This window comes from Sus scrofa, chromosome 9 (genome assembly GCF_054392235.1).
Source record: "Sus scrofa isolate SSC_HxYL_T2T_F1_AM1 chromosome 9, Sscrofa_HxYL_maternal_Yorkshire_Landrace_v2.0, whole genome shotgun sequence".
NCBI lineage: Eukaryota > Metazoa > Chordata > Mammalia > Artiodactyla > Suidae > Sus > Sus scrofa.
The window spans coordinates 131,078,719-131,103,431 of NC_139391.1; the positions used below are offsets into that span (position 1 = coordinate 131,078,719).

Below are 24,713 nucleotides of genomic sequence, written 5' to 3' on the forward strand. Positions count from 1 at the left end.
ATCTCATTGCCCATCCACTCCAAATGCAAGAGTTTCCATCTACTAACCCCAGACTCCCAATGCATCCCACTCCCACGCCCTCCTCTGGCAAACATGAGTCTGTCCTACATGTCCATGATCTTTTCTGTTTTGTAGATAAGTGATTTGTGCCATATTTTCGACTCCACATGTAAGTGATATCATATGGTGTCTGTCTTTCTCTTTCTGACTTGCTTCACTCAGTATGAGAGTCTCTGGTTCCATCCATGTTGCTGCAGATGTGTAGTATTCTGTTGTATATGTGTACCACATCTTCTTAATCCATTCATCTCTCAGTGGGCATGTAGGTTGTTTCCGTGTCTTGGCTGTTGTGAATAGTTCTTCAGTAAGCATACAGGTGCAAGTATCTTTTTCAGTCTAATTTTTGTCTGGATACATGCCCAGGAGTGGGATTGTTAGGTCATATGATAGTTCTATATTTAGTTTTCTGAGGTAGTTCCATACTGTTTTCCATAGTGGTTGTATCAGTTTATCGTCCCACCAACAGTGTAGGAGGGTTCTTTTTTCTCCACAACCTCTCTAGCATTTGTTGTGTGTTGACTTATCATGGCAACTCTAACTGGTGTGAGGTGGTACCTCATTGTAGTTTTGATTTGCTTTCTCTAATAATTAGTGATTTTGAGCATTTTTTCATGTGCCTCCTGGTGTGGCTTATCATTTATAAAATGCCAGGTATTTTATATGAATGTCTCGTTGAACTTTATCAATGACCCTGAAAAGTTTTGTTGCTTTTCAGATTAAAAAAAGAAAGCCCTTGCACATGGAACATTCTCCAGGATAGATCACATGCTGGGCCACAAAGCAAAACTTGGTAAATTTAAGAAAATTAAAATCGTATCAAGCATCTTTTCTTTCTTTTATTTTTTGTTTTTTAGGGCTGCACCCATGGCATATGGAGGTTCCTAGGCTAGGGTTCCAATCAGAGCTACAGCTGCTGTACCACACCACAGCCACACCAGCATCAGATACAAGCTGTGTCTGCAGCCTACACCACAGCTCATGGCAGCACCAGATCCTTAACCCATTGAGCAAGGCCAGGGATCTAACCTGCAACCTCATATTTGTTTCCGAAGAACTGCAATGGGAACTCCTTAAGCATCTTTTCTGACCACAACACTATGAGATTAGAAATCAACTACAAGGAAAAAAAACGCAAAAATCCCCACAAACAGTCAAGGCTAAACAATATGCTGCTAAACAATTGGTGGATCACTGAAGAAATCAAAAAATACCTAGAGACAGTTGTACATTAATACTACAATGAGATATCTCATTCCAGTCAGAATGGCCATCATCAAAAAGTCTACAAATAATAAATGCTGAAGAGGGTGTGGAGAAAAGGAAATCCTCCTACAGCAAGCACTATGGTGGTTCCCTAAAAAAACTAAGAATAGAGTCATCATATAATCCTGCAGTTCCACTTCTGGGTGTATATCCAAGAGAAAGCTATAATTTGAAAAGATACATGCACCACTGTATTCATTGCAGCACTGATTACAGTAATCAAGACATGGAAGCAACCCAAATGTCTGTATGTCCATCAACAGGTGAATGGATAAAAAGGTGCATATGTATGTGTTTAATGGAATACTATTCAGCCATCAAAAAGAATGAAATAATGCCATTTGCAGCAACTTGGATGGACCTAGAGATTATCATACAAAGTAAAATAAGCTAGAGAAAGACAAATACCATCTGTTATTGCTTGTATATGGAATCTAAAACAATGTAAATGAACTTATTTGCAAAACAAATAGACCCACAGACATAGAAAATAAACTTAAACCAAATAAACCAAAGGGGAAAGGGAAGGGAAAAATTAGGAGGATAGGATTAACGGTTACTACTATGTATAGAATAAAGACCTACTGTACAGTATAGTGAACTATACTCAATATTTTGTAATAACCTGTAAGGGAAAAGAATCTAAAATATGTATATAAACAGAAGCACTGTGCTATACACCGGACACTAACATTACTTCAATTTCAAAAAGGAAAGCCATGAGAGACTGAGATTTTGCTTGTAGATCCATAACCAGTAACTGCTAGCTTTAGGATGCAAACTCAAACTGATCTAGTTCCAAAAAACTCTTGCTGTGCTTTCCAGTTGTCTCATTTGTTGTACTATAAGAAGGACATCCCTAAAGTGTGAAGTTCTTTGACTGTATTCTTGAGGACTTTATGGTTTAGTAGATCTATTTTTCTTTCTGGGGGAGCTAGAGAATGGCCTTGGGAGCAAATGTATGGTCCAGTCAAGGAATTTAGGGTCTTGGAGCTCTCAAAGAGTTGAATAAAACATGTAGTAGTGTTGTCTTCAATCTTTTTTACATGAAAGTTGCTCTTTGCCATATAACCTCTATAGACTAGACCGTGGTTTTTTTTATTTTATTGTATTTTTTTAAATACTCCCTTCAACCAATTTTAAGATTATAGACTGTGGGATGAAAATGACACTCTGTAGAGCCTCTACATCACTTTGTTTGCCAGGGAGTATTAAGTGAATTTTTATGTGAAATGATATTCTGATTAATGTTTTAAGTCCCCAGACTAGTCTTCAAAACACTAGTCTATAATTTAATTGAACTGTATGCAAATATAAATCTTCCAGTAGTTCTGACAGTTAACAAGTATAATATGGTTTTAATGGAAAAACTCAAAATGTAAATGTTAGTTTTTAAGTTGGGGATTAATATACTTTTGTCCTAAAAACATAATTTTTATATTCATTTTTAAAAATCTGTCACTCTTTCTTAAGCCTGAATTACTCGATAAATTTTAGGGACCAAATTCTGTACATTAGGATGGTAGAATTTTAGTAACTATTCATATTATTTTGAAAATAGACAAAATTATGATTCTGATAGCTTGTATACTAGTTGCCCACCTCTCCTCCTGAGAGAGGGACACAGACCTTTGCTCCCTAATAATAAACAAATTTTTGGAGTTTCTGTCATGGCTCACTGGCAACAAACTCTACTAGTATCTATGAGGATGAGGGTTCGATCCCTGGCCTCACTCAGGGGGTTAAGGGTCTGACGTTGCTGTGAGCTGCGGCACAGGTTGCAGACGAGGCCTGGATCCTGTGTTTTCATCACTGTGCTTTAGGCCATCAGCTACAATTAGGAGTCAACCTCTAGCCTGGGAACTTCAATATGCTGTGGGTGTAGCCCTAAAAAGACAAAAAAAAAAAAAAAAAAAAATCCGAAACAAAACAAATTCTCCTTGGTTACAGAAGGGGAGAATCCTAGATTCTTAGTCTTTTGAACTATTAAGTGAATGTTCCAGAGTGGAAGATTAGACAAGGCTCAGAATTTAGAATTCCTGAAGTGTCTTCGTAGGCTCACAATTATCCTGCCCTGAAATATAAACACATTCTGAGAGGTAAATCTCTTATCTACATAGTTATCTTTAATTTTTCACAACTTGTTCTTAGAAGGACAGATTTCTTTGATCAGAAAACCTTCACCATGCAGAAATATAAAACTATTTTCTCTACACATAGAAAACAGACCAACTGATAAATCTACCTTTTTGTCTTACCTTTTCCTGTGTTAATTTGAATTGACTTTTTGTTAGTCATGAAAATGCGAAGTGTTAGGTTGCCTAATTTGAGCGTCTTTATTTAGTCACCATTGTTGAGTTTTTCAGCAAATATTTATTGATTAACTATCATATGCTAGGCACAGGACAAGATACTGGGAACATTGTGGTAAATAAGACAATTGCTCTGATTCATAAAAGTGTAATGGTGGGAGAAACAAGAAGGAAAGACATGAGAGAATGACAGTGTTGGAATTTCATTAGAATGAGTGAAGGAGCTAGCTGTGGGAATATCTTAGGGGAAGAGAGCATTCTGTTCCAGGTAGGAGGAAGAGCGCCTGAAAAGATTGTAAATCAGTATGAGCTTGCCAAGATGGATAAAGATGACCAATGTGGCTAAAACGCAGTGAACAGAATTCAGAATCACAAACATACATTTAGGTGTTTGAATTTCTTTCTTAATTGCTAAAATGGGATTGATCACAATATACATTTTGCTCCACAGCTTTTTTTAAAAAGTTAATGGGTGTATGATGTGTACATATGTTGGATTCCATGTCAGTACATTCAGCTACTTAGTATTTTGTAGTATGAATCTGTTCCTCCTATTGGTGTGGGTGTGGGTGTGGGTGTATACATTCACACATACATATATACTTTTACAATTTCTTGCTGTTACACTGCTGTGATGACCATTCATGTATGTGTATATGAGGATTTTTGTTGGATAGATTTCCTAAGAGAACCATCATGAGGTCACAAGTTCAGCGCATTAAAATTTTTGACAGATACAGGCTACTCTGAGAGGTGGTGGTTCAACCAGTACAGTAAAATGAGTTTTAATTTTTGATTTGGCCAAAGAGCAGAAGCAGTTCTTTTGGCATATTTTGTGTCATTGGCATCTATTTTTCAGATACTGACTTTTGATTCACAGTAGTTAATTTTATTAAATTTCTTGAAGGATAACAAATGGGATTATTTTGGAGTGTAAAGTACGTGTGTGTTAAAGTAAATGTTGTACTGAAGTTCTAAGACCTGATGTGTCTATTATTACACTTACAGTGTGGATAAAATGACATCAACCAAGAGTTCCTATTGTGGCTCAGTGGGTTAAGCACCCGACTAGTATCCATGAGAATAGGTGTGATCCCTGGCCTTGCTCGGTGGATTAAGGATCTGGTGTTGCCACAAGCTGCAGTGTAGATAGCTGATTTGGCTTGAATCTGGCGTTACTGTGGCTTAGGCTGGCAGCTGCAGCTCTGATTTGACCCCTAGCCTAGAAACTTCCATATGCCACAGGTGCAGCCCTAATAAATAAGTAAATAATAAAATAATTATCTGTAAGTCAATTATACTTAAGTAAATAAAAAATAAAAAAAATGAGACATCAGCCGGTAAGTTAATCGTATGTTGATCAAAGATAATAAACTGAAAAGTAAGGAATGCATTTCTGTAGAGATTTCTTTAATAGTCCTATATGGCTTGATTCAGTCAGTTTCCATTTCAAGGAGTACATTCTTTTATTTTTTATTTTTTGGCCGTGCTCAGGGCATGTGGAAGTTCCTGGGTTGGAGATTGAACCTGCTTCACAGCCATGACCCAAGCCACTGTGCCACAAGGAAAACCCAAGGAGAGCATTCTTTTTTTTTTTTTTTTTTTTTTTTGTCTTTTTAGGGCCGCACCCGTGGCACATGGAGATGCCCAGGGTAGGGGTCTAATCAGAGTTAAAGCTGCTGGCCTATGCCACAGCCACAGCACCTTAACCCACTGAATGAGGCCAGGAATCAAACCTGCAACCTCATGGTTCCTAGTCGGATTAGTTTCCCCTGCGCCACAATGGGAATTCCAAAGGAGTACATTCTTAATGCCAGATGCCTCTGTGTGCTTCCAGTGATTTGAAAATTTCTGTTTCTGCATACTCTAACACCCCATATTATAAATCATCTTAATTGTTGTCAGTATAGCAGACAAAAAATAGAGCATATATAGATAACATTGTCTTGATTTGCAATTTAGTGATCTGTATTGGAGTTAATTAAGCACAATTTAATTTTATTGGTCTCTTGTATTTCTGTTAATTACCCATTAATCTTTTGCCTATATTGAGTTGTCCTTTGAATTGATGTATGATATATGAATAATAGACTATTGATTTTGGCCTTTATTATATGTGTTGCAAATTTTTCTCCCTGTTAATTGCATATCTTTTAAATTTGCTTGTGTGTTTTGTTTTTTTTTTGAGTAGAGTTTTAAAATTTAATGAGGTGAAATGTGAACCATTGTTAAGGGTTTCCTGAGTGTTGCGTTTTGCTTAGGCTTCCTTCCTAATGCCAGTAATATGAAGACATTCTACTCTTCTAGCTCTTTCATAATTTTTAATGCTTAATCATCTAGAATTTATTTATTTATTTATTTGTGTGGGTATATTTGACTTCAAAAATTAAAAACTACTTGTTATTCCTCCAATTAAAAAATATGCTGAATAATGTAAATTCACATGTCTATTTTTGAAACCTCTGTTTTGCGTAGCAGTTTGCTCATCTTCAGACCATAGTGTTGCTTTTAATTAAGCTTTAGTGCTTGATGTAAGCCTCCCTGGTTATTTTTCAGTTTTAAAATATCCTGTGTCTTCTTGTGCATCTTCCAGGTGAACCTTAGGACCACTTTGTCTATTGATATTTTGATTGGGATTCTGTTGCATTGGATTTGTGTGTTTATCCAGTTTAGGTTATCTTTAATGGCTTTCAGCTAAGTTGTAGAGTTTTGTCTTGTCAGTATTTTGTGAACTTTACTTCTAAATATTTTATAGCCTTTGTTGCCATTGAAATGGTTTAGCATGGGAACTTTAAAAAAAACACATTTCTAAGTGGTCACTCCTGGTTTGTAGGAAATGTATGGCTTTTTGGTATGTTTTTCTCTCCTCAAGCCAACATATGTTACTTTTTTTTTTTTTTTTAGTTCTAATAGTTTTTCCTTTGATCTTACTGGATGTTCTAGGTAGCTATATTATCTGCAGCTGATACTTTTGTCATTCCTTTTCCAATGTCTGTCTTTCTCATTTTTTTCTGTTTGGTGGTATTATTTAGGACTTCTGGCAGAATGTTGTAGGGCACTCTTGTTTTGCTCTTGACTTTTTAAATAGGAATCTTCAGAAGTTTTAACATTGGGGCTTCTGGCATATCTTCATCACCGTAAGGGTATTTCCTTGTATTTCTAACTTTCTAAGACTTTAAATTAGGAATAGTCAAATTTGCTTATTGATAAAAACAATTGAATAGATTGATAATTTAATTAAAAATCTGTTTTGTATCTATGTATGGGCATTTGCCTAATTTTTTTTCTTTTGATTTTGTCTGAAATTTAGCTATTGGATCATCTGTGTCAACTTATTAAATTTTGCTATCATGAGTAAGTCCTTTTTTTTTTTCCCAAAAGAAGTTGTTTCTGTTTGATTTGTGCTTTTATAATGATCATTTTTCCTTTTACTTAATTAGGTTCATATTCTTATTTCTAATGCTTGGTTCATAGTTTTTCAGTCTTTACGGTTTTATTATTTAAAAATTGAAGGTTTTAAGTATTTTTGGAGGAGATTTTTCTCATTACACACCCCATACATTTTTATAAGGTAGTATTCTCACTTTATTAATTTATGAAGAACATATATTTTCAGTTTTGCTTTCCTTTTTAACTTTTTTTTGGGCCATACTTGCGGCATATGGAGATTCCCAGGCTAGGGGTTGAATTGGAGCTGCAACTGCCAGCCTATGCCACAGCCACAGCACCGTGGTCTCCAGGCTGCATCTGTGACCTACACCACAGCTCATGGCAATGCCAGGGTCATTAACCCACTGAGCAAGGCCAGGGATTGAACCCCTATCCTCATGGATACCAGCAGGATTCTTAATCCACTGATCAACAATGGTAACTCATTTTTAAACTCACTTCAGAAGTTCCCTTCATGGCACAGTGGTTAACGAATCTGACTAGAAACCATGAGTTTGTGGGTTCGATCTCTGGCCTCGTTCAGTGGGTTAAGGATCCGGCGTTGCCATGGGCTGTGGTGTAGGTCGCAGACGTGGCTTGGATCTGGCGTTGCTGTGGCTCTGGTGTAGGCCGGTGGCTACAGCTCTGATTCGACCCCTACCCTGGAACCTCCATATGCCGTGGGTGCGGCCCTAGAAAAGACCAAAAAAAAAAAAAAAAAAAAAAAAAGACAAAATAAATAAATAAATAAACTCACTTCAGTGTGGTTTTTGCCCCTCCACTTACTTAACCCCATTTGCTTCTTGGGAAGATCACCATCATGGCTCTTCATTAACTCTGTAACCTCTTCTAGTATATTCCCTTTTTACTTATTGGTCGCACTGACCTTTCTGTCTTTCTGACATGTCTGTTCCTTTGAAGTCCTTTCCTTGATCCCCTGTCTTAAGTAGCTCCTTTTCTCTCTCTTTTTTTAAATGATTTTTATTTTTCCTCTTATAGTTGGTTTACAGTGTTCTATTAATTTTCTACTGTACATAAAGTGACCCGGTCTCACACACACACACACACACATATCTATGTGTTCTTTTTCTCACATTATCCTCCATCATGCTCCATCACAAGTGGCTAGATATAGATCCCAGTGCAATACAGCAGGATCTCATAGTTTGCATTTGTTAGCCCAGATTCCCAGTCCATCCCACTCCCCCCCCTCTACCCCTCAACAACCACAAGTAGGTTCTCCAAGTCCATGAGTATCTTTTCTATGGAAAGGTTTATGTGTGCTGTATATTAGATTCCAGGTATAAGTGATATCATATGGTATTTGTCTTTCTCTTTCTGACTTCACTTAGTATGAGAGTCTCTAGTTCCATCCATGTTGCTACAGATGCTGTTATTTTGTTCTTTTTCATGACTGTGTGGTATTCCATTGTGTATATATACCACATTTTCTTAATCCATTCATCTGTCAATGGACATTTAGGTTATTTCTGTGCCTTGGCTATTATGAATAGTGCTGCAGTGAACATATGGGTGCATGTATCTTTTTCAAGGAAAATTTTGTCTGGATATATGCCCAAGAGTGTGATTGCTGGATCATATGGTAGTTCTATATTTATTTTTCTGAGGCACCTCCAATACTGTTTTCCATTCCTTTTCTCTTCTTGATAATCTAACCTAATGCACTTTCAGGTGTCTTGTATGTTGGACTTAAGAATTTTTAATTTATTGTATGCATACTCATTGTGCTTATTGCTGTTATTCTTAGCATCTTATATAGTGCATGAGTACAATAAATATCAGTATTTGAATGACTGAGTGAATGATGTGTAATCTAATGAAAGGATAGGGACAGGAAGAGGAACCTAACCAGATATACAGGCCTTTTGTCAGGCAGATCAGTTTTAGTAAAAATATTTCAGAAAAACTGATAATCTGCAAATTAAATTCCTTTCAAATTACTAAGTCCCTTAGTCCCTTGGAAAGCTTTTGTGTAGCTCAGGAGTACATATGCATACCCTGCTTTGAAGATCCCTAGTTAAATCATACAAGATCAGCATTAGTAAGCAGTAATTCTTTACTTTTATTTATTATTTAAGGTTCATTTTTTTTTTTTCCCTTTCTAAATGCCTTCCCTCACTCACTTAACTTTTATTGAAAAACCAGCTCACTTCTAGGTGTAGGAGAAAATATTAAGATATATCACATTATTTAAGCCATTGGGATAGACATGTAAGCAGAAGTACAGCTAAGTCGAAAGCACAGAAAATACTTTGTGCTCTGCATCTCCTTTTTTTGCTATTCAAGCGAGTGTAACTTTTTTTTTTCCTTTTCCTTTCCTTCTTCCAAAATTCTTTTATTATCTTTGAATTTCTATAGTTGGAAAACAGTATGTTGAGGTGTGATTTTTGGCATTTATTCTGCTGGGTATTCTCTAAGCTCCCCAGATATGTGATTTGATAGTTGATGTTAATTTGGGGTCATTCGCAGCCATTAGTGTTACAGATATGTTTTCTCTTCCTTTCTTTCCACTTCTAGTATTCTTATTACAAGTATATTCCATCTTTTGTAGTTATTGCCCAGTCCTTGGATATTCTGTTCTATTTTTCTGTTCTTTTTGCGTTTCAGTTTTGGGGGTTCTATTGATACATCCTCTCACTCAGAGATAACTTTCTTTAGCCGTACCCAGGCTGCTAACAAGCCCCACCAAAGGCATTCTTTATGTTGGTTACTGTGGTTTCAAGCTCTGATTTCTTTTTGGTTCTTTCTTAGGATTTCACTCTTTCTGCTCACACTCTCATCTGTTCTTATATGCCGTTTACTTTATCCATTAGCTCCCTTAACATATTATTCATGGTTGTTTTAAATTACCAGTCTTATGATTCCAATATCCCTGCCATGTCTGATTCTGATACTTGCTTTGTCTCTCAAATTGTGCTTTTGCCTTTTGGTATGCCTTGTAATTTTTTCTAGATAGCCTGACATGATGTACTAGGTAAAAGGAACTGCTGCAGAAAGGCTTTTAATGATGTGGCAGTGAGGTGTATGGGGGGAGGGGAAGGATTATGTAGTCCAGTAATTGGTCTCAGAGCCTATACCTCTGGACTCTGAACTTCACAAGTGGTTCTTAGATTTTTCTAACCCCCTTTATGTGGGACAGAATGATCAGAGTTGGGTATTCCCTTACCCAAGTCACTTAGGTTCTCATAATATCCTAGAAGGTTAGGTTTTGGTTAACTTGTTTTCCCTGAGGGCAGGCCTTGTTAAAAGGACTGGAGTGCTCTGGCATATTTAAAACTGGTTCCTTTCCCCTCCCTCTGCTGAGTGTAGGAGGGGATTTTTCTCTGTTAATTATGCTGGGAATCTGGTTGGGCGATTGGAGGTAGATTTCACAATACTGCGGGGGCTACCCTGTGACTGGGTCTGCCTGGAGTTTTTAATTCTCAGATTTATCCACATTGAGCCACCTTCAACAAATTTGCAGTTGTAATTTCAGAGTTAGAGGGGGAACTAAAGCAAAGAGGAACTAATTCTGGAGAGCTTATCTGTTCAGTAACTGCCAAAAGTGGCAATTTGAGCTTCTTAAATACATGCAGATCATGTGCTTTAGGCCAAAGTAGACATTACAGATTTCTCTGTATATGTGGATTGTGTCTTGAGACAAAAACAAACCAAAAAAATGGAATTTTTCATTCTTAGATCTCCTTTTGACCCTCCTGGTCAAGGTCACAGGAGAGGTCACTAAATATTGTTCACATCTACCTACACCGCTGAAATGTTCTCAAAAATCGAGGTCACCAAGGTTTTGGTGATCAGCAAGATTGTATCATTTTTTTTTTTTTTTTGATCTCAGTATATTATCTGGTAAGATAGCATCCATGCAGTAGCATATATCTTATCTAGTTACTAGGGAACATGTGATTGGCTGCAATACAGATTTAAACAGTGAGACTGGAAAACTTTTAAGAATCATGTAGATCTGGGGAGTTCCCATTGTGGTGCAGAGGAAACGGATTCAATTAGGAACCATGAGTTTGCGGGTTCGATTCCTGGGTTTTAAGGATCTGGCATTGCTGTGAGCTGTGGTGTAGGTTGCAGACGTGGCCCAGATCCTGCATTGCTCTGGCTGTGGCTTAGGCCGGCAGCTCTAGCTCCAATTGGACCCCTAGCCTGGGAATTTCCACATGCCATGAGTGTGGCCCTAAAAAGCAAAGAAAAAAAAAAAAAGAAGGAGAATCATGTAGATCTTAGTGTTGCAGATGATACCATGAAATTCTGGAACTACAACTAAGTTGCAAATTTCTTCCTGAATCTGAGTTTCCACAGGTATACAACTATCCAAAGCAGATATAATTTGGTTATATCCAGGATAACTTTATCTCTAGAAAATTCTAGGAGAATTTTTTGAAAGTTCTTATTAATTTGCTGAGAAAGCTTTCTCGAGACAGGTGAAAGGAGTGTTCTGTTTATAGCTGACCCCAGAGTAATAGTGGTAGGTTGGGACGTGGGTTAGGATTTGGAATTCTTAGAAATTCCTCCTATCCAAGTAGTTTTAATTCTCTGATGGAGTCAATATGTGTTATGTAGGATTTATGGTAGAAGTAGTGGCACTTGTATCTTCAGGAAGCTGTAGATGGAAAGCTGACCATCTGTATTTAAAGGTAGTTCACTTTTTTTTTTTGGTCTTTCTGCCTTTTCTAGGGCCGCTTCCCGTGGCATATGGAGGTTCCCAAGCTAGGGGTCGAATTGGAGCTGTAACTGCCGGCCTATGCCAGAGCCACAGCAACGCGCGATCCGAGCCAGGTCTGCGACCTTCACCACAGCTCACGGCAACGCCGGATCCTTAACCCACTGAGCAAGGGCAGGGATCGAACCCGCAACCTCATGGTTCCTAGTTGGATTCGTTAACCACTGAGCCATGACGGGAAGTCCAAAAGGTGTAGTTCACCTTGAACTCAACAATAGGAAGTCTCAGAGCATTCTCAGAGCAGCATCATTTGTAGGTTTGGGACCATGTTCACACACACACACACCCTTTATTTGCTAATATGGAGCAGTGCCTTTTCTGATATTTTTATGGTTGTTCAAGGCCATATCTTTACGAATAGGTTCTTGAAGCTTAGATGCTGAAGGATCTTTTGATTTTGTTTTTTTATCTGAAGGGGTGTATGTTTGTTTTAGTTGTAGTTTGTCATTTTTCTAAAGCTCTTCTAACATTTTCAGCACTGTTTTGGAAAATATCCAGATTTGCAGTTTTCCATATTCCTTTTTTTAAAATCCTGTATTTTAGATTTTATGCTATTAAGAAGAAGAGGGGGCAGATTCTTTTTACATTGCCTCTTAGGGTATTGAATGCCTTGAAGCCAGTTTCTTATGTCTCCAAATATTGTTCAGTTTCTTGTTTATAGCCTTGAATTTTAGTCTAGCTTTTAAAGGAAAGAAATCAGAGAAGGCCTTACGTATCACTCTCCTTTTCTTGCTTTCTCTAGTCCCTGTTGAATGTTTTGCAAAGGGTTTTTTTTTTTTGTTTGTTTGTTTTATTTCTTTTTTAGCAACCGTTTTTCAATCACGTTTATACATCTGAGAGGTTACAAGTAAATGGATTCATTAGTATAAGCCTGGGATTCCTAGACAATTAGTGTCTAACAGAATGTGAAATTCAGTAGGAACCATTAGTCTGTCTGCCTTACAGTTTTAGAAGGTCTTTTATTATAACTCTTAGCCCTAAACCTTACCTTAATTTAGTTTCCATTGGTTTACCTACTATCGCAGCAGTCTTAAGTGGGTATGGATCATTGGTTGTTTTCTTAGGAAAGACCTTGATTGAGGAAAGTATCCTCACTTGGGGTTTTAGGGGAAGCAATAGAGAGGAAAATAGGAAATATAGGTGATGCTAAAACATGATAGTTTTAGATGCATAAAGAGGGCAGTTTTCAGATAATCTGAGTGCTTTCTTTACTTTGGTTTTTGTTTAGAGAATCTTTAAAGGGATGCTATTTTGAAGTCCAAATTTTCATTTCGAGGCCTCAGCGTACTAGTCAAAAAGGCTGGCCATTGTTTATTGGTACCTTTCCTCTTTTCTTTTCTGAATCTTCTTTTAGTTGTATTTATCTTTGACATGTCCAAAGTTACCAATAATAGCTGAGGTAATTCTAAATCATCCTTGAAGAAATTGTGCCATCTAGCCTAGTAAGCATAATAATTAGGATTACAGTAAGAGTGTATTTAAAGGGCAGGAATTTTGCCAGGAGAGGTTTGCAGCTTAGATGTAGAGAAACTTGCATTGATACACAGACTACATAAAATAGGATCAAGTGATGCTTATAAAATGGTGGCTGAGGGTCATGACTTAAGAGTTATCTTTAGCACCAGACCATGCGAAAGGAGAAAAAGGCCTCTTACATTGAACAAGCTGATCTCTCAGATAATCCACTCGCGAAGGTTTTCTTTTTTTAAATGATCTTTATTTTTTCCATCATAGCTGGTTTACCGTGTTCTGTCAGTTTTCTACTGTACAGGAAGCAAGGTGACCCAGTCACACATACATACATACATTCTTTTTCTCACATTATCCTCCATCATACTCCATCATAAGTCACTAGATATAGTTCCCAGTTCTATGCAGTAGAGTCTCACTGCCTGCCTAGCCATTCCAAAGGCAATAGTTTGTATCTATTAACCCCTCCTGAAAGTTTTGAAAAGAGCTTATGGCAAAGTTTCTTGCTCCAGAGAGCAGACACTGGTCTCTTGGGTCTCTTGTATCCACTAGCCTCTAAAGTTTGACTAGATAGCAGTTACTAGAGTCTGTGCCATTATTTGATCCTCTGCAGATTGAAAGATAGAGAGAAGACAGTATTTCATCAAGGAGAAGTTTCTGTCACAAAATTTTTTAAATTGATGATTCTCAGAGAATGGAATCAAAGCACTCAGGGAGATATTCAAAAGAACCACAGGCTGCTAATCCTAGGGTTAACAACAAACTCACCTAGATTAGTGACCAGAGCTCTATGAAAAATTGCTCAGATTTCAGATTTCTGTTGGGCACTCTGATCAGGGTCATGATGGAGCTGAAAGATGATTGTATATCAAGCACAAAAGGCTCGAGGAATGTTTGTTTGGAGTCCATTAGTTCTGATAAGCAAAATGAGTGCCTCTTCAAGGTAGACTCAGTGAACAGCCTCGAAATCACAAACAAAAACCATGAGACTCAAATTTGAAAATTTTGAGCATATTTCAGATTTTTGCTTGGACAAGGGAGAAACTTCATGTGGAAAATGTGGATTTTCTTTCTTTTTTTTTTTTTTTTTTTTTTTTTGGTCTTTTTGTTTTTTCTAGGGCCACACCCACGGCATATGGAGGTTCCCAGGCTAGGGGGCTAATTGGAGCTGTAGCCGCCAGCCTATGCCAGAGCCACAGAAACGCCAGATCTGAGCTGCGTCTGTGATGTATACCACAGCTCACGGCAATGCCGGATCCTTAACCCGCTGAGGGAAGCCAGGGATCAAACCCGCAACCTCATGATTCCTAGTTGGATTCGTTAACCACTGAGCCACAATGGGAAGTCTGCTTTTTTTTTTTTTTTAAGAGATAAGGTATATTGGTTTTTAGAAAGGGCTAGATTTTCGGTTAAGTTTCAAGGAAATGCTTTTCTTATCAAAGCAAAATCAAGTCAATTGCATATTGGGTGAGAAAAGGTCTTTTTAAATGTTATCTGCTAGAAATAGGAAATTCAGCTTTCTGATACAAATAGATCATGTCCTTCATTGTTTATATGCCAGCGTAGCATATCTGACTTACTGTGACTGTGCAAGTTGTATCTTTAGGCAAGTGTGGGACTTTTCTTTCTCACTATTTACTGGACCACTCTCCCTCCCTCAGTGGTCCGTTAAGTAACTGGAACTCAGTGTGTGTAGCCATGCCTTGCTTCTGTGTTCTGTATCTCAGTGAAAGATAGCTGCTTTCCCCAGATCACATGCGATCCTTCTCTCTTATACCAGGGCCATGTGTGTCACTTAGTGGTCTGATTCTTTTGCTCTGTTCATGCTTTCCTGCTTTGGTTCAGATATTAACATCATGCAGGTTTTTGAATGACTTCTTCATTGGTCTTCTTACGTCTGTCTTTTCTGCCTTGTACCTACCGCTTGAATTTCTGTTAAACTGTTAGATAAAGTCACTCTCTTGTTTACTTCCAGTGCCTTCCAAACTTATACATTACATACATGTTGCTCTACTTATCCTGGAACCCTCTTTCTTTTGTACTTCTGTCTCAGTGTAGTAATCTTTTTCTGTTTTGTTTTGGTTTTTTTAAATGAGGGTGTTTAATCTTCTGTTGAAGTCTTACTTGCCTTGTCAAATTTCCGGATCCTTCTCTGTAATTCCATGTTGTTTTTTCTATACAGTTTCTTAGGATTTATCTTGTCACATTGCACTTTAGCTGTTCACACATTTCTTTCTTCGTAGGATGAGAATTCTGAGGCAAAGACCTAGAGCAGTTCTCCTTGGCCAGTAATAGATGCCTACTAATTATGTGAAAGACTGAAGCCTCTTCCTTTGCCTTGGAGGGGCTGATTGTCTAAGACTCTCTTCCTTACATGTATACTAGATCTCATCCCTCTGCTTAAAGTCAAGCAGAGAAGTTGGCTGTGCCTTGGTCATTCGTAATAAGAGGAGAGTCACAGTGGTGAGGAGACCTTGAATTGTGTCCCATGGTGAGCAGTAGGAAGAACTAGGATGTTTAACCAAAAGGAAAGAACAGTCAGGTGGGATATAACAGTGTCCAGATATTTGAAGGACTGTCACGTAGAAAAATTATTAGACTTAATTAGTTTGCTTTCAGAGGGCAGATGGCTATAGGGTGAATGGTTTTGGGCTCACCATTAGGAGGAGCTTTCTAAACAATATAAGCTGACTTATTAGATAGGGGATTTTTGGTGAGTAGAGCTGTGAAAATAGAGGCAGAATGACATGTGGGTTAAAGTGCTTTAAAGTAGATTTTGTATCTAAGTTGGACTAGATGGTCATGCTGAAATTTTCCTGACTTCTAAGTTTCATGACCACCGATTTCAGAAAGATATGTATTATTTTGGGTAAAGAGAGTTTTCTATACATTAATAATAATTAAGCACTCTCTGTGTGCCTGCTGTTAGGTGTTCAAAGATCAGTGATGGCTTCTTGCTCTCAAGTAGCTTGTATTTATAAATGGAAAGATCCTTGAGCTTTTCTTCTTTTTTCATTTTTTAGGAGTCAATGTATAATTTGTTTTTATTATTCTCAGGATTTATAATTCCTAAAAATTAGTTTTGAGATTTACTTTTCTTTCAGATACCAAAATTGTTTTTTTCTCCTCTTTATTTCTAGCAATGTCTCAGGCTGTGCAGACAAATGGAACTCAACCATTAAGCAAAACATGGGAACTCAGTTTATATGAATTACAACGAACACCTCAGGTAATGTAGACTAAGATACCTACGTTAGGGAGAATATGAGACAAATGTAAACTGGGGTACATTTTTCGATAACGAAAACTTGGAAGAACGCTAACAATGATAATAAGTTTATATGCAAACAATCCTAATTTGTGTATGTTTGGTTGACACTTCATTCATCAGATAATTTGAGTGCATTCTCTATGAAAGGTCCTAAGCTAGGCACTAGGGGAAGTGATGTAACAGATGTGGTACCAGCCCGGGAAGTTTATAGAATTAAACAACTAAATATCTATAGAATTACACATTTGAGAAGCTGTGTAGAGGGAAGGTCCTCATTGCTGTAAGAAAAAGTAACAGGGAACCAGGGAAGACTATTTTGAGAAGGTGAAGATGGGAAAGACCAGGAGAGCAGCAGGTTCAAGGAGATAAACTGAATTCATTGTAAATTTGAAATGCCTGTAAGATAGGCAGAGATGTTACCTAGAGGGCCAGACCAAATATAAAGTTTTAGGGGCTTTCAGCACATTTTAAGCATGAGAAAGGATAAGATCAGTTAAAGAGAGATGAACAGAAGGCCCAGAACTTCAGCCAGAGGAGCTTTAACATTTAGAAATTAAGTAATAGAAAAGGACCCAGGGAGTTCCTGTCATGGTTCAGTGGTTAACAAACCCGACTAATATCCATGAGGATGTGGGTTCGATCCCTGGCCTTGTTCAGTGGGCTGCAGTGAATGTCACAGACGTAGCTCAGATCCCGTGTTGCTGTTGCTGTGGTGTAGGCCTGCAGCTACAGCTCTGATTCAGTTCCTAGCCTGAAAACTTCCATATGCTGTGGATGTGGCCCTAAAAAGACAAAAGACAAAAAAAAAAAAAAAAAAAAAAAAAGAAAGAAAGAAAGAAAAGGAGCCAGCAAAGGAGACTTAGAAGGAACAGCCAGAGAAAAGTAAGGAAAAATGGACGTTGAAGAGAGTGGATGAAAACCCAAGACGAAGTGTTTCAAGAAAGAAGATGCAGTTACTGTGTTGAGTACTCCTGAGTAGATGAGGAAGATGCGAATTACAGAGGTGAACATTAGAGTTGGCACATATACATGCTAACTTTAACAAGAGTAGACTCACTTGAGTAGACTGTGGTGTATGCCTTTAGGACAGGGAAAAGGTGAAAATACACTGGTAATTCTTCAGAGAAATTTAGCTGTGCCGAAGAACAGAGAAATGGAGTGAAAAGCTGAGGGGAACATGGAATCAAGAAGTTTTAAATTTTGTTTTGTTAATAAGATGGGAGATGGAACTGCCGCCACCCCATTCACACAGCTCTAAGGTCATCATTCACACTTCACTATGCAGCAACCCTGTGTTAATTTAGGCTGATTTAGTGAAGAGGGAGAGATTGCTGGAGTCTGAGAGCAAACAATCATAAAAAGAGGGATATACTTAAGAAGGTAGAAAGGAATGTACATATGATAGAAAGAGACCTACTTTCTCCTTCCTGTGAGAAAGAAGGTGCTCTATAAAGATTTGGTAGAGAGAAAATAAGAGAGCTCTCTTTTCATGAAATTTGAGGTGAGATCATCAGGTGGTAGAAGGGCTGTAGAAAGGAAAGTTGAAAAATAGTGTAGTGAGAGATAAACAAGTTTTTTTTTATACCAGTCTGGCTGTGTGGTTCCTTTTTTTCTCTCCTGCAGTGCTACACAGATGCACAGGTAGAGGCATGGAAAACATGGATGGATGGTTTATCCAAGATTGGGATATTGCTAGGCAAGTTCTAAAGAGGAAGAGGAGGACAGACTAGATTACTAGATTGAGTCATCGTCATACTCTGTGTGATTTACAAATTAGAGGTTGTAATTCCTAAATCAAGAGTTTGTTTGTAATAAACTAAGTAAAATACAGAAAGTGTTTTATATGAAGAGGTTGGGACATGATACTTAATGGACAATATCTATAGTTTTGATGTCTTTCCTTGTTGGGATCATCAGTCTTTGACCCTGTAGAGAAAACACAAGTATGATGAAGAACTGGCAGAGACAGGAAGTGTTGGTAACGTATGGGAAGCCCCTTATTTCTGTTTCCATCTACTTTTTTAAGTGCCACCTACTAGACCTCTTTTCTTCAATCTGTAGGAGCCTGTATTGCTGCCTTTAGGAGTTTGGTAGTCTTTGTTCTCAGTGCCACCTTGTGGGAAGGGTTGGTAGTGGCAGTGGTAAAGAAAGTAGGAGCTGTGTCCTGAATTCTGCATTGAAGCTCCAAATGCATTTTAGCACTGAAAACACTTTTAGACATGGCAATTAGCAATACTGTTACTTGTTATTCTTCACATGTGCTGTGGTTTAAATCAGTGGATAGGTTAGCCTGAGAACCTGACCGCTTGGTATAAAAGTGTTTCTGTGGGTCAAGACTTTTTAAGGTTCAAAGAGTGATTTCAGATGAAATTGCTAAGCTGTATATAAATAGGGAATACTTGTATTTGAGTCTTAAAATATTTTAATTGATGGCATTAAATGTATAATTTATTATCAAGATGGTACAGTTGTTTTTGTTTTGGTCTTTTTGCCATTTCTTGGGCCGCTCCAGCGGCAAATGTAGGTTCCCAGGCTAGGGGTCTAATTGGAGCTGTAGCCACCGGCCTACGCCACAGCCACAGCAACGTGGGATCTGAGCCTCGTCTGCAGCCTACACCACAGCTCACGGCAGCGCCAGATCCTTGACCCACTGAGCGAGGCTAGGGATGGAACACGCAACCTCATGGTTCTAGTCGGATTCTTTAACCACTGAGCCACAACAGGAACTCCAAGATGGTACAGTTTTGAAGATGTAAGAATTCTTAGGGTTCATTTAGCCTGCTTCATTTTGCAGATAAGACAGGTTTAAAACTAATGATTTAAAGGCACAAAGCTAGTTGTAGAACTAGACATCTGATTTCATATTTGATGCTTTTAAAAAATTATACCAGATTAGTTTGCTATTAGTTATCTTATAAATATGTACTGTTACTATTTTAGCATTAAAATGAGAGCATTTTTGAATACATTAGTACCGGGGATGAGGGAAGTTGGAGATTATAGCTAAAACAAGATTGATTATGAGTTGATCATGCTGGTGACTGGGTGTTCATTTTTGTCTTTTTCTATATTTTTATATATTTGAACTTGTTCATAATTTTAAGGAAATTGGGTAACATTTAATTTTAAAGTGATGCTTTTACAGGAGGCAATAACCGATGGCTTGGAAATTGTGGTTTCACCTCGAAGTCTACACAGTGAACTAATGTGCCCGATTTGTTTGGACATGTTGAAGAATACCATGACTACAAAGGAGTGTTTACATCGTTTTTGTGCAGACTGCATTATCACAGCCCTCAGAAGTGGGTATGTTGAAATGAATTATCCTTGGTACTTAAATTATACCAGGACAGTGCTCAAGTACCTAAGGATTTTGAGAAATACATTCTGAGTATTTGAGAATTGGAAATGTATCTGATGTCTATGTTTTAATCATTGGAAAAATCTTTGCTTTGAAACGTGGTTTTATGCAAATTATTTTTAATTTTATTTTATTTTTGCTTTTTAGGGACATTCCTGTGGCATATGGAAGTTCCCAGGTTAGGGTTCAAATCAGAGCTACAGCTGCCCTACGCCACAGCTATAGCAACTCAGGATCTGAGTCATGCCTGCAACCTATACCCATAGCTCACTGCAACACTGGATCCTTAACCTAGTGATCGAGGCGGGATCGAATCCACGTCCTCATGTATACTAATCTGATTTGTTTCTGGTGTGCTTCAACGGGAACTCCAGCCTATGGAAGTTCCCAGGGCAGGGGCTGAATCTAAACTGCAGCTGTGACTTATGCTGCAGCTTTGGCAATGTGGGAACTTCTAACCCACTGCACTGAGCAGGGGATCGAACCTGAAGCTCTGCAGTGACCTGAGCTGCTGCAGTTGGATTCTTAACCCACCATGACACAGTGGGAACTACACAACTTGAAAAGCTTTTCAGGATGATTTTTTTTGTGTATTTGTTTGTTTATTTTGGCTGCACCCTGGGCATGCAGAAGTTCCTAGACCAGGGATTGACACAGCAGTGACAATACGAAGTCCTTAACTGCTAGGCTACCAGGGAACTCCAGGATGGGTTTTTGTTTTGAGGAAATGATAAAGCATGAAACCATAGTTTTCAGATCTTAAGTATGTAAAATAATATCCTAATGAATGCTATTTGAATAAAATAATTGATAACATATACATTAATATACATTAGTGGATAATTTTTTTCCATGTATGGCATTCATATCAGAAAGGGGAAATTTATATTAGAAAAGAATAGATTTTTATTTCTAAAATGGTTATATATAAATTGTCATTGAGAAGTATTCAGATTTCTCCCTATTGGCAAATATATACATATAGAGTGTCTGAGGCTTCAAAAATCTTGCTCAACCACTAGACAGATTTTGAGGGAAAGTCAGGTTAATGAGCTACAATTTCTGTGACCTAGTAAATGTGTTGGAATAAAGATGATAATTATCCTGAAGCTAGATGTTTTTATTTTTAGCTTAAAGACACTGGTATTATTTACATTTCCTTTTTCTTTTTATTTAGCAATAAAGAATGCCCTACCTGTCGGAAAAAGCTAGTTTCCAAAAGATCACTAAGACCAGACCCAAACTTTGATGCACTCATCAGCAAAATTTATCCAAGTCGTGATGAGTATGAAGCTCATCAAGAAAGAGTGTTAGCGAGGATCAACAAGCACAATAATCAGCAAGCACTCAGTCACAGCATTGAGGAAGGACTGAAGATACAGGCCATGAACAGGTATATGGGAGACCAGGCATGGTGGCCACTTTTCGGAATACTTTGTTAGATACTGAGTTTACCTAACACCCTCCATTTTGAAAAAGGTGAAATGAAGTAACAAGCAGTGGTTCTGTGTGAGTTACCTTTCTATGCACGTATAACATATGTCTCTAAGAATAATAGGGTATTCTATCAAAAAACTAGAATCTTAAAAAAAAACAAAACCTTTTCTTATATTCACTTCTCCCACCAATTACCATTCTGTTTCTCCTCTTTACAGCAGAACTCCTTTGAAGAGTGGTCTCTGCTCACTATCTCCGATTCTTCTGCCATTCCATTTTGAACCCCCTCGAATCAGGCTTTATCCCCACCCCTCATTCAGTCTTATCAAAGTTACCATTTACCTCCACATTGCAAAAATGGAATTGCTGATTCTCGGATCTCATCTTCCTCTGCAGCATTTTACACAGTTACTTTCTCTTTTCTCTTTGATTTTCTTCCCCTGGCTTTCAAGAGACCATATGCTCCTCGTTCCATTTGTATGTCATTAGCTGTTCCTTATCTCAAATGTAATATGTCCCTTCTGAACTTTGATTTCTTACCCCTACCTCTCTTCATTCTTGTTCATTGCAGGTGATGACCACTCCACTTGCTTTAGCTAGAAACTTTGGAGTTGCCTTTAGCCTCTCGCTTTTTTCTCAGTCTGTATTCCAATCTGTGAGTAAATATATTTCTAGCCTTTTCTTAATATATCCGGCTTTGTCTAGGCCACCACCATCTTTCGTTTGAAGTATTGAAATAGCCTCCTAATTGGACTTTCTACTTTCTGTGCTTACCCCCACATAGTGAGTTCTCAGCATAGCAGGCAGATGATAAGTTGGAAGTCAGATCATGGAGCTCCTTTGCTCTGAGGCCTTTAGTAGTTTCTGTTCACATTCAGGGTAAAAGACCTCAATGATAGCTTCCGTGACCCTGCATAATCTGAGTACTTTCTTCACCCCAGTTCTCGTTTCTGCTCTGACATCTCCTAATATATTTAGGCCTCAGGGAGAGTCAGCATCTTCCAAAAGTAGGAGATACGAATAAAGCCTTATCCCAGTCTAGTGGCTCTCACCTTGGCTGAACATCAAAATCATTTGGAAAGCTTTTAAATCCTAGGGCCTCAGAGGTATCACTCCAGGCTAAGTAGATCAGATTAGGGTCTAAGCATTGGTATTTGAAAGGTTCCAGAAGTGGTTCTGAAGTGCGTCTTTAACCACTGGCTTAAAGGTTAAAAGATGTGCTCTCTTCCAATTATATTAAGCTGATCTACAACTCTGTTTAGCAAAGTTAAATTAAATATTAAATGTTGAATACATTTATTTTAGGAGAGTTATGCATTCCTAAGAGTTGGAGTGATTTGAATAGTTTTTCAGTTTAGCCTTTTACCAGGAGAAAGAATCTCCTTTGTAAAAGCCTCTATAGATAGACCTTTGATTTTACGCGAACATTTCTAGTGGCTGGATTACATGATAGAAGCTTCTTTCATTGGTAACAGCTTTATTATAGCTTTCCTTGCTGTTTTTCAGACTTAGCAAGCTTGTTTGTGGCTCAGGACCTTCATAGTTACTGTTCTCTTTTTCAGGAACTGTCTTCTTCCAGGAAATCTACATGAAACACTCTCTGTCTTAAAGTGTTTTTTTAAGATCCCATCTTCCACCCCAGGACTCCATACTTTTCTTACCCTTTCTGCCTCATTGTGGTCTGTATCATTCTTTGAACAAGTATGTGTTATTCGCTGCATTAAAATAATAAGAGCCCTAAGAGGCCCTGGTAGTGACTGTTTCAGTATTAATTGCTTCTTATAACACTAGTACCTAAAACCATGTTTGGCTTCAAGTAGCTGCTCAGTAAATATTTTATATGCATAGATTTTCTTTTAAAGTTTTTTCATTGTATTGAATTAAAATTAGTCTCTTGTATAGCACAGGACATTTTGTCATAATTCTTACTGGATTCTTCACTTATTTCAGAATTTACTTCTATTACTAGTCTTCCGCTAACTTCATATAAACATACATTCTTATATTCTCCTCTAAAGGCTAAATGTTTACATTTCTAACTTCTTACATTGCTCAAGTTGTTGGTGTATAATTTCTTGAAATGCTACCTCTAAAACGGTAGGTAATCAAGTTCCCGTGGTGGCGTTGTGGGATTGGTGGTGTCTCTGAAGTTCTGGGACGCAGTTTCCATCCCCAACCCTGCACAGTGGCTTCAGGACCCAGTGTTGGCATAGCTTCGGCATATGTCATAACTGCAGCTCAGATCTGATCCCTGACCTGGAAACTCCATATGCTGCAGGGTGACCAGAAAAGAAAAAAAAAAGTAGGTAGTATTATGGATATGATTTAAAAAACAGAGTAGGCTTTTGATCTCCGTCTGAACTTTATTCTGTGAATGCTGCCTGAAATTAATCTATCTAGCTCTGTTTTTTGAAAAGAAGTGTGGAATAAAAAGAAATACATTAGCCAAGTAACCCTGTCGAGCTTTTGATTTGTTTCGTTACTTTGGTCTGTTCATACACAGTTTAAAATTGTGGTAAAAAACACATAACATAAAACGTAACCATCTTGAAGTATACGCCTCAGTATCATAAGTACATTCATATAGTTGTACAACCAGTTTCCAATGCTCTTTTCATCTTTAAAAACTATACTCGTTAAGCAACAGTTCACTTCTTCCTCTCAGGTCCTGGTAACCATCCCAACCATAGAGTTTTGTATTTCCATGAATTTGACTCCTTTACTACTTCACATAAGGGGACTCATGCAGTATTTGTCTTTCTGTGATTGGTCTTGTGGGAGACTTAATGTCTTCAAAGTTCATTCATGTGTAGCACCTGCAGAATTTCATTCCTTTTGAAAACTGAGTAATAGTGAATATTGAATCATAGTTTTGTCTTTTAACATATTAATCATTTCCTCTTAGTTTTGAAATGGTCTCTAGATTTCAATAAGTGGTAATTTTTTTGGGGGGGGGGCATTTAACAAAAGTTCTTGAGCATCTTTCCTAAGCAAGGATGTGCAGTCTTACCACTTCTATTCAACATAGTCTTGGAAGTCCTAACCACTTCTATTCGACATAGTCTTGGAAGTCCTAGCCATAGCAGTCAGACTAAAGAAAGGAGGGAAGGAAGAAGGAAAGAAAGGGTAGCCAGTTTGGAAGAGAAGATGTAAAATTGTCATTATATGTAGATGACATAATACTCTGTATAGAAAACCCTAAAGACTCCACACAAAAACTGTTTAAACTAATAAGTGAATTTAGCAAGGTAGCAGGATGCAAGATTAATATACAGAAATCTGTTGCATTTTTTACACTTGAAATATCAGAGAAAGTAAAAAAACTATCTCATTTAAAATTACATCAAAAGGGAGTTTCTATCG

General features: G+C 37.7%; 1 protein-coding gene across 4 annotated transcripts in view; it reads left to right on the forward strand.

Annotated features, from left to right (window-relative positions):
• RNF2 (ring finger protein 2) overlaps positions 1-24,713 on the forward strand; it is a 55,829-nt gene that overhangs the window by 25,379 nt on the left and 5,737 nt on the right. For all 4 annotated transcript variants that reach the window (XM_003130379.7, XM_005667825.4, XM_021102630.2 and 1 more), the window contains exons 2-4: positions 16,422-16,510; positions 19,698-19,858; positions 21,091-21,306. In XM_003130379.7, the coding sequence (XP_003130427.2) occupies positions 16,424-16,510; positions 19,698-19,858; positions 21,091-21,306 (464 nt within the window). In that variant the 5' untranslated portion in view covers positions 16,422-16,423. The remainder of the gene's footprint in view (positions 1-16,421; positions 16,511-19,697; positions 19,859-21,090; positions 21,307-24,713) is intronic.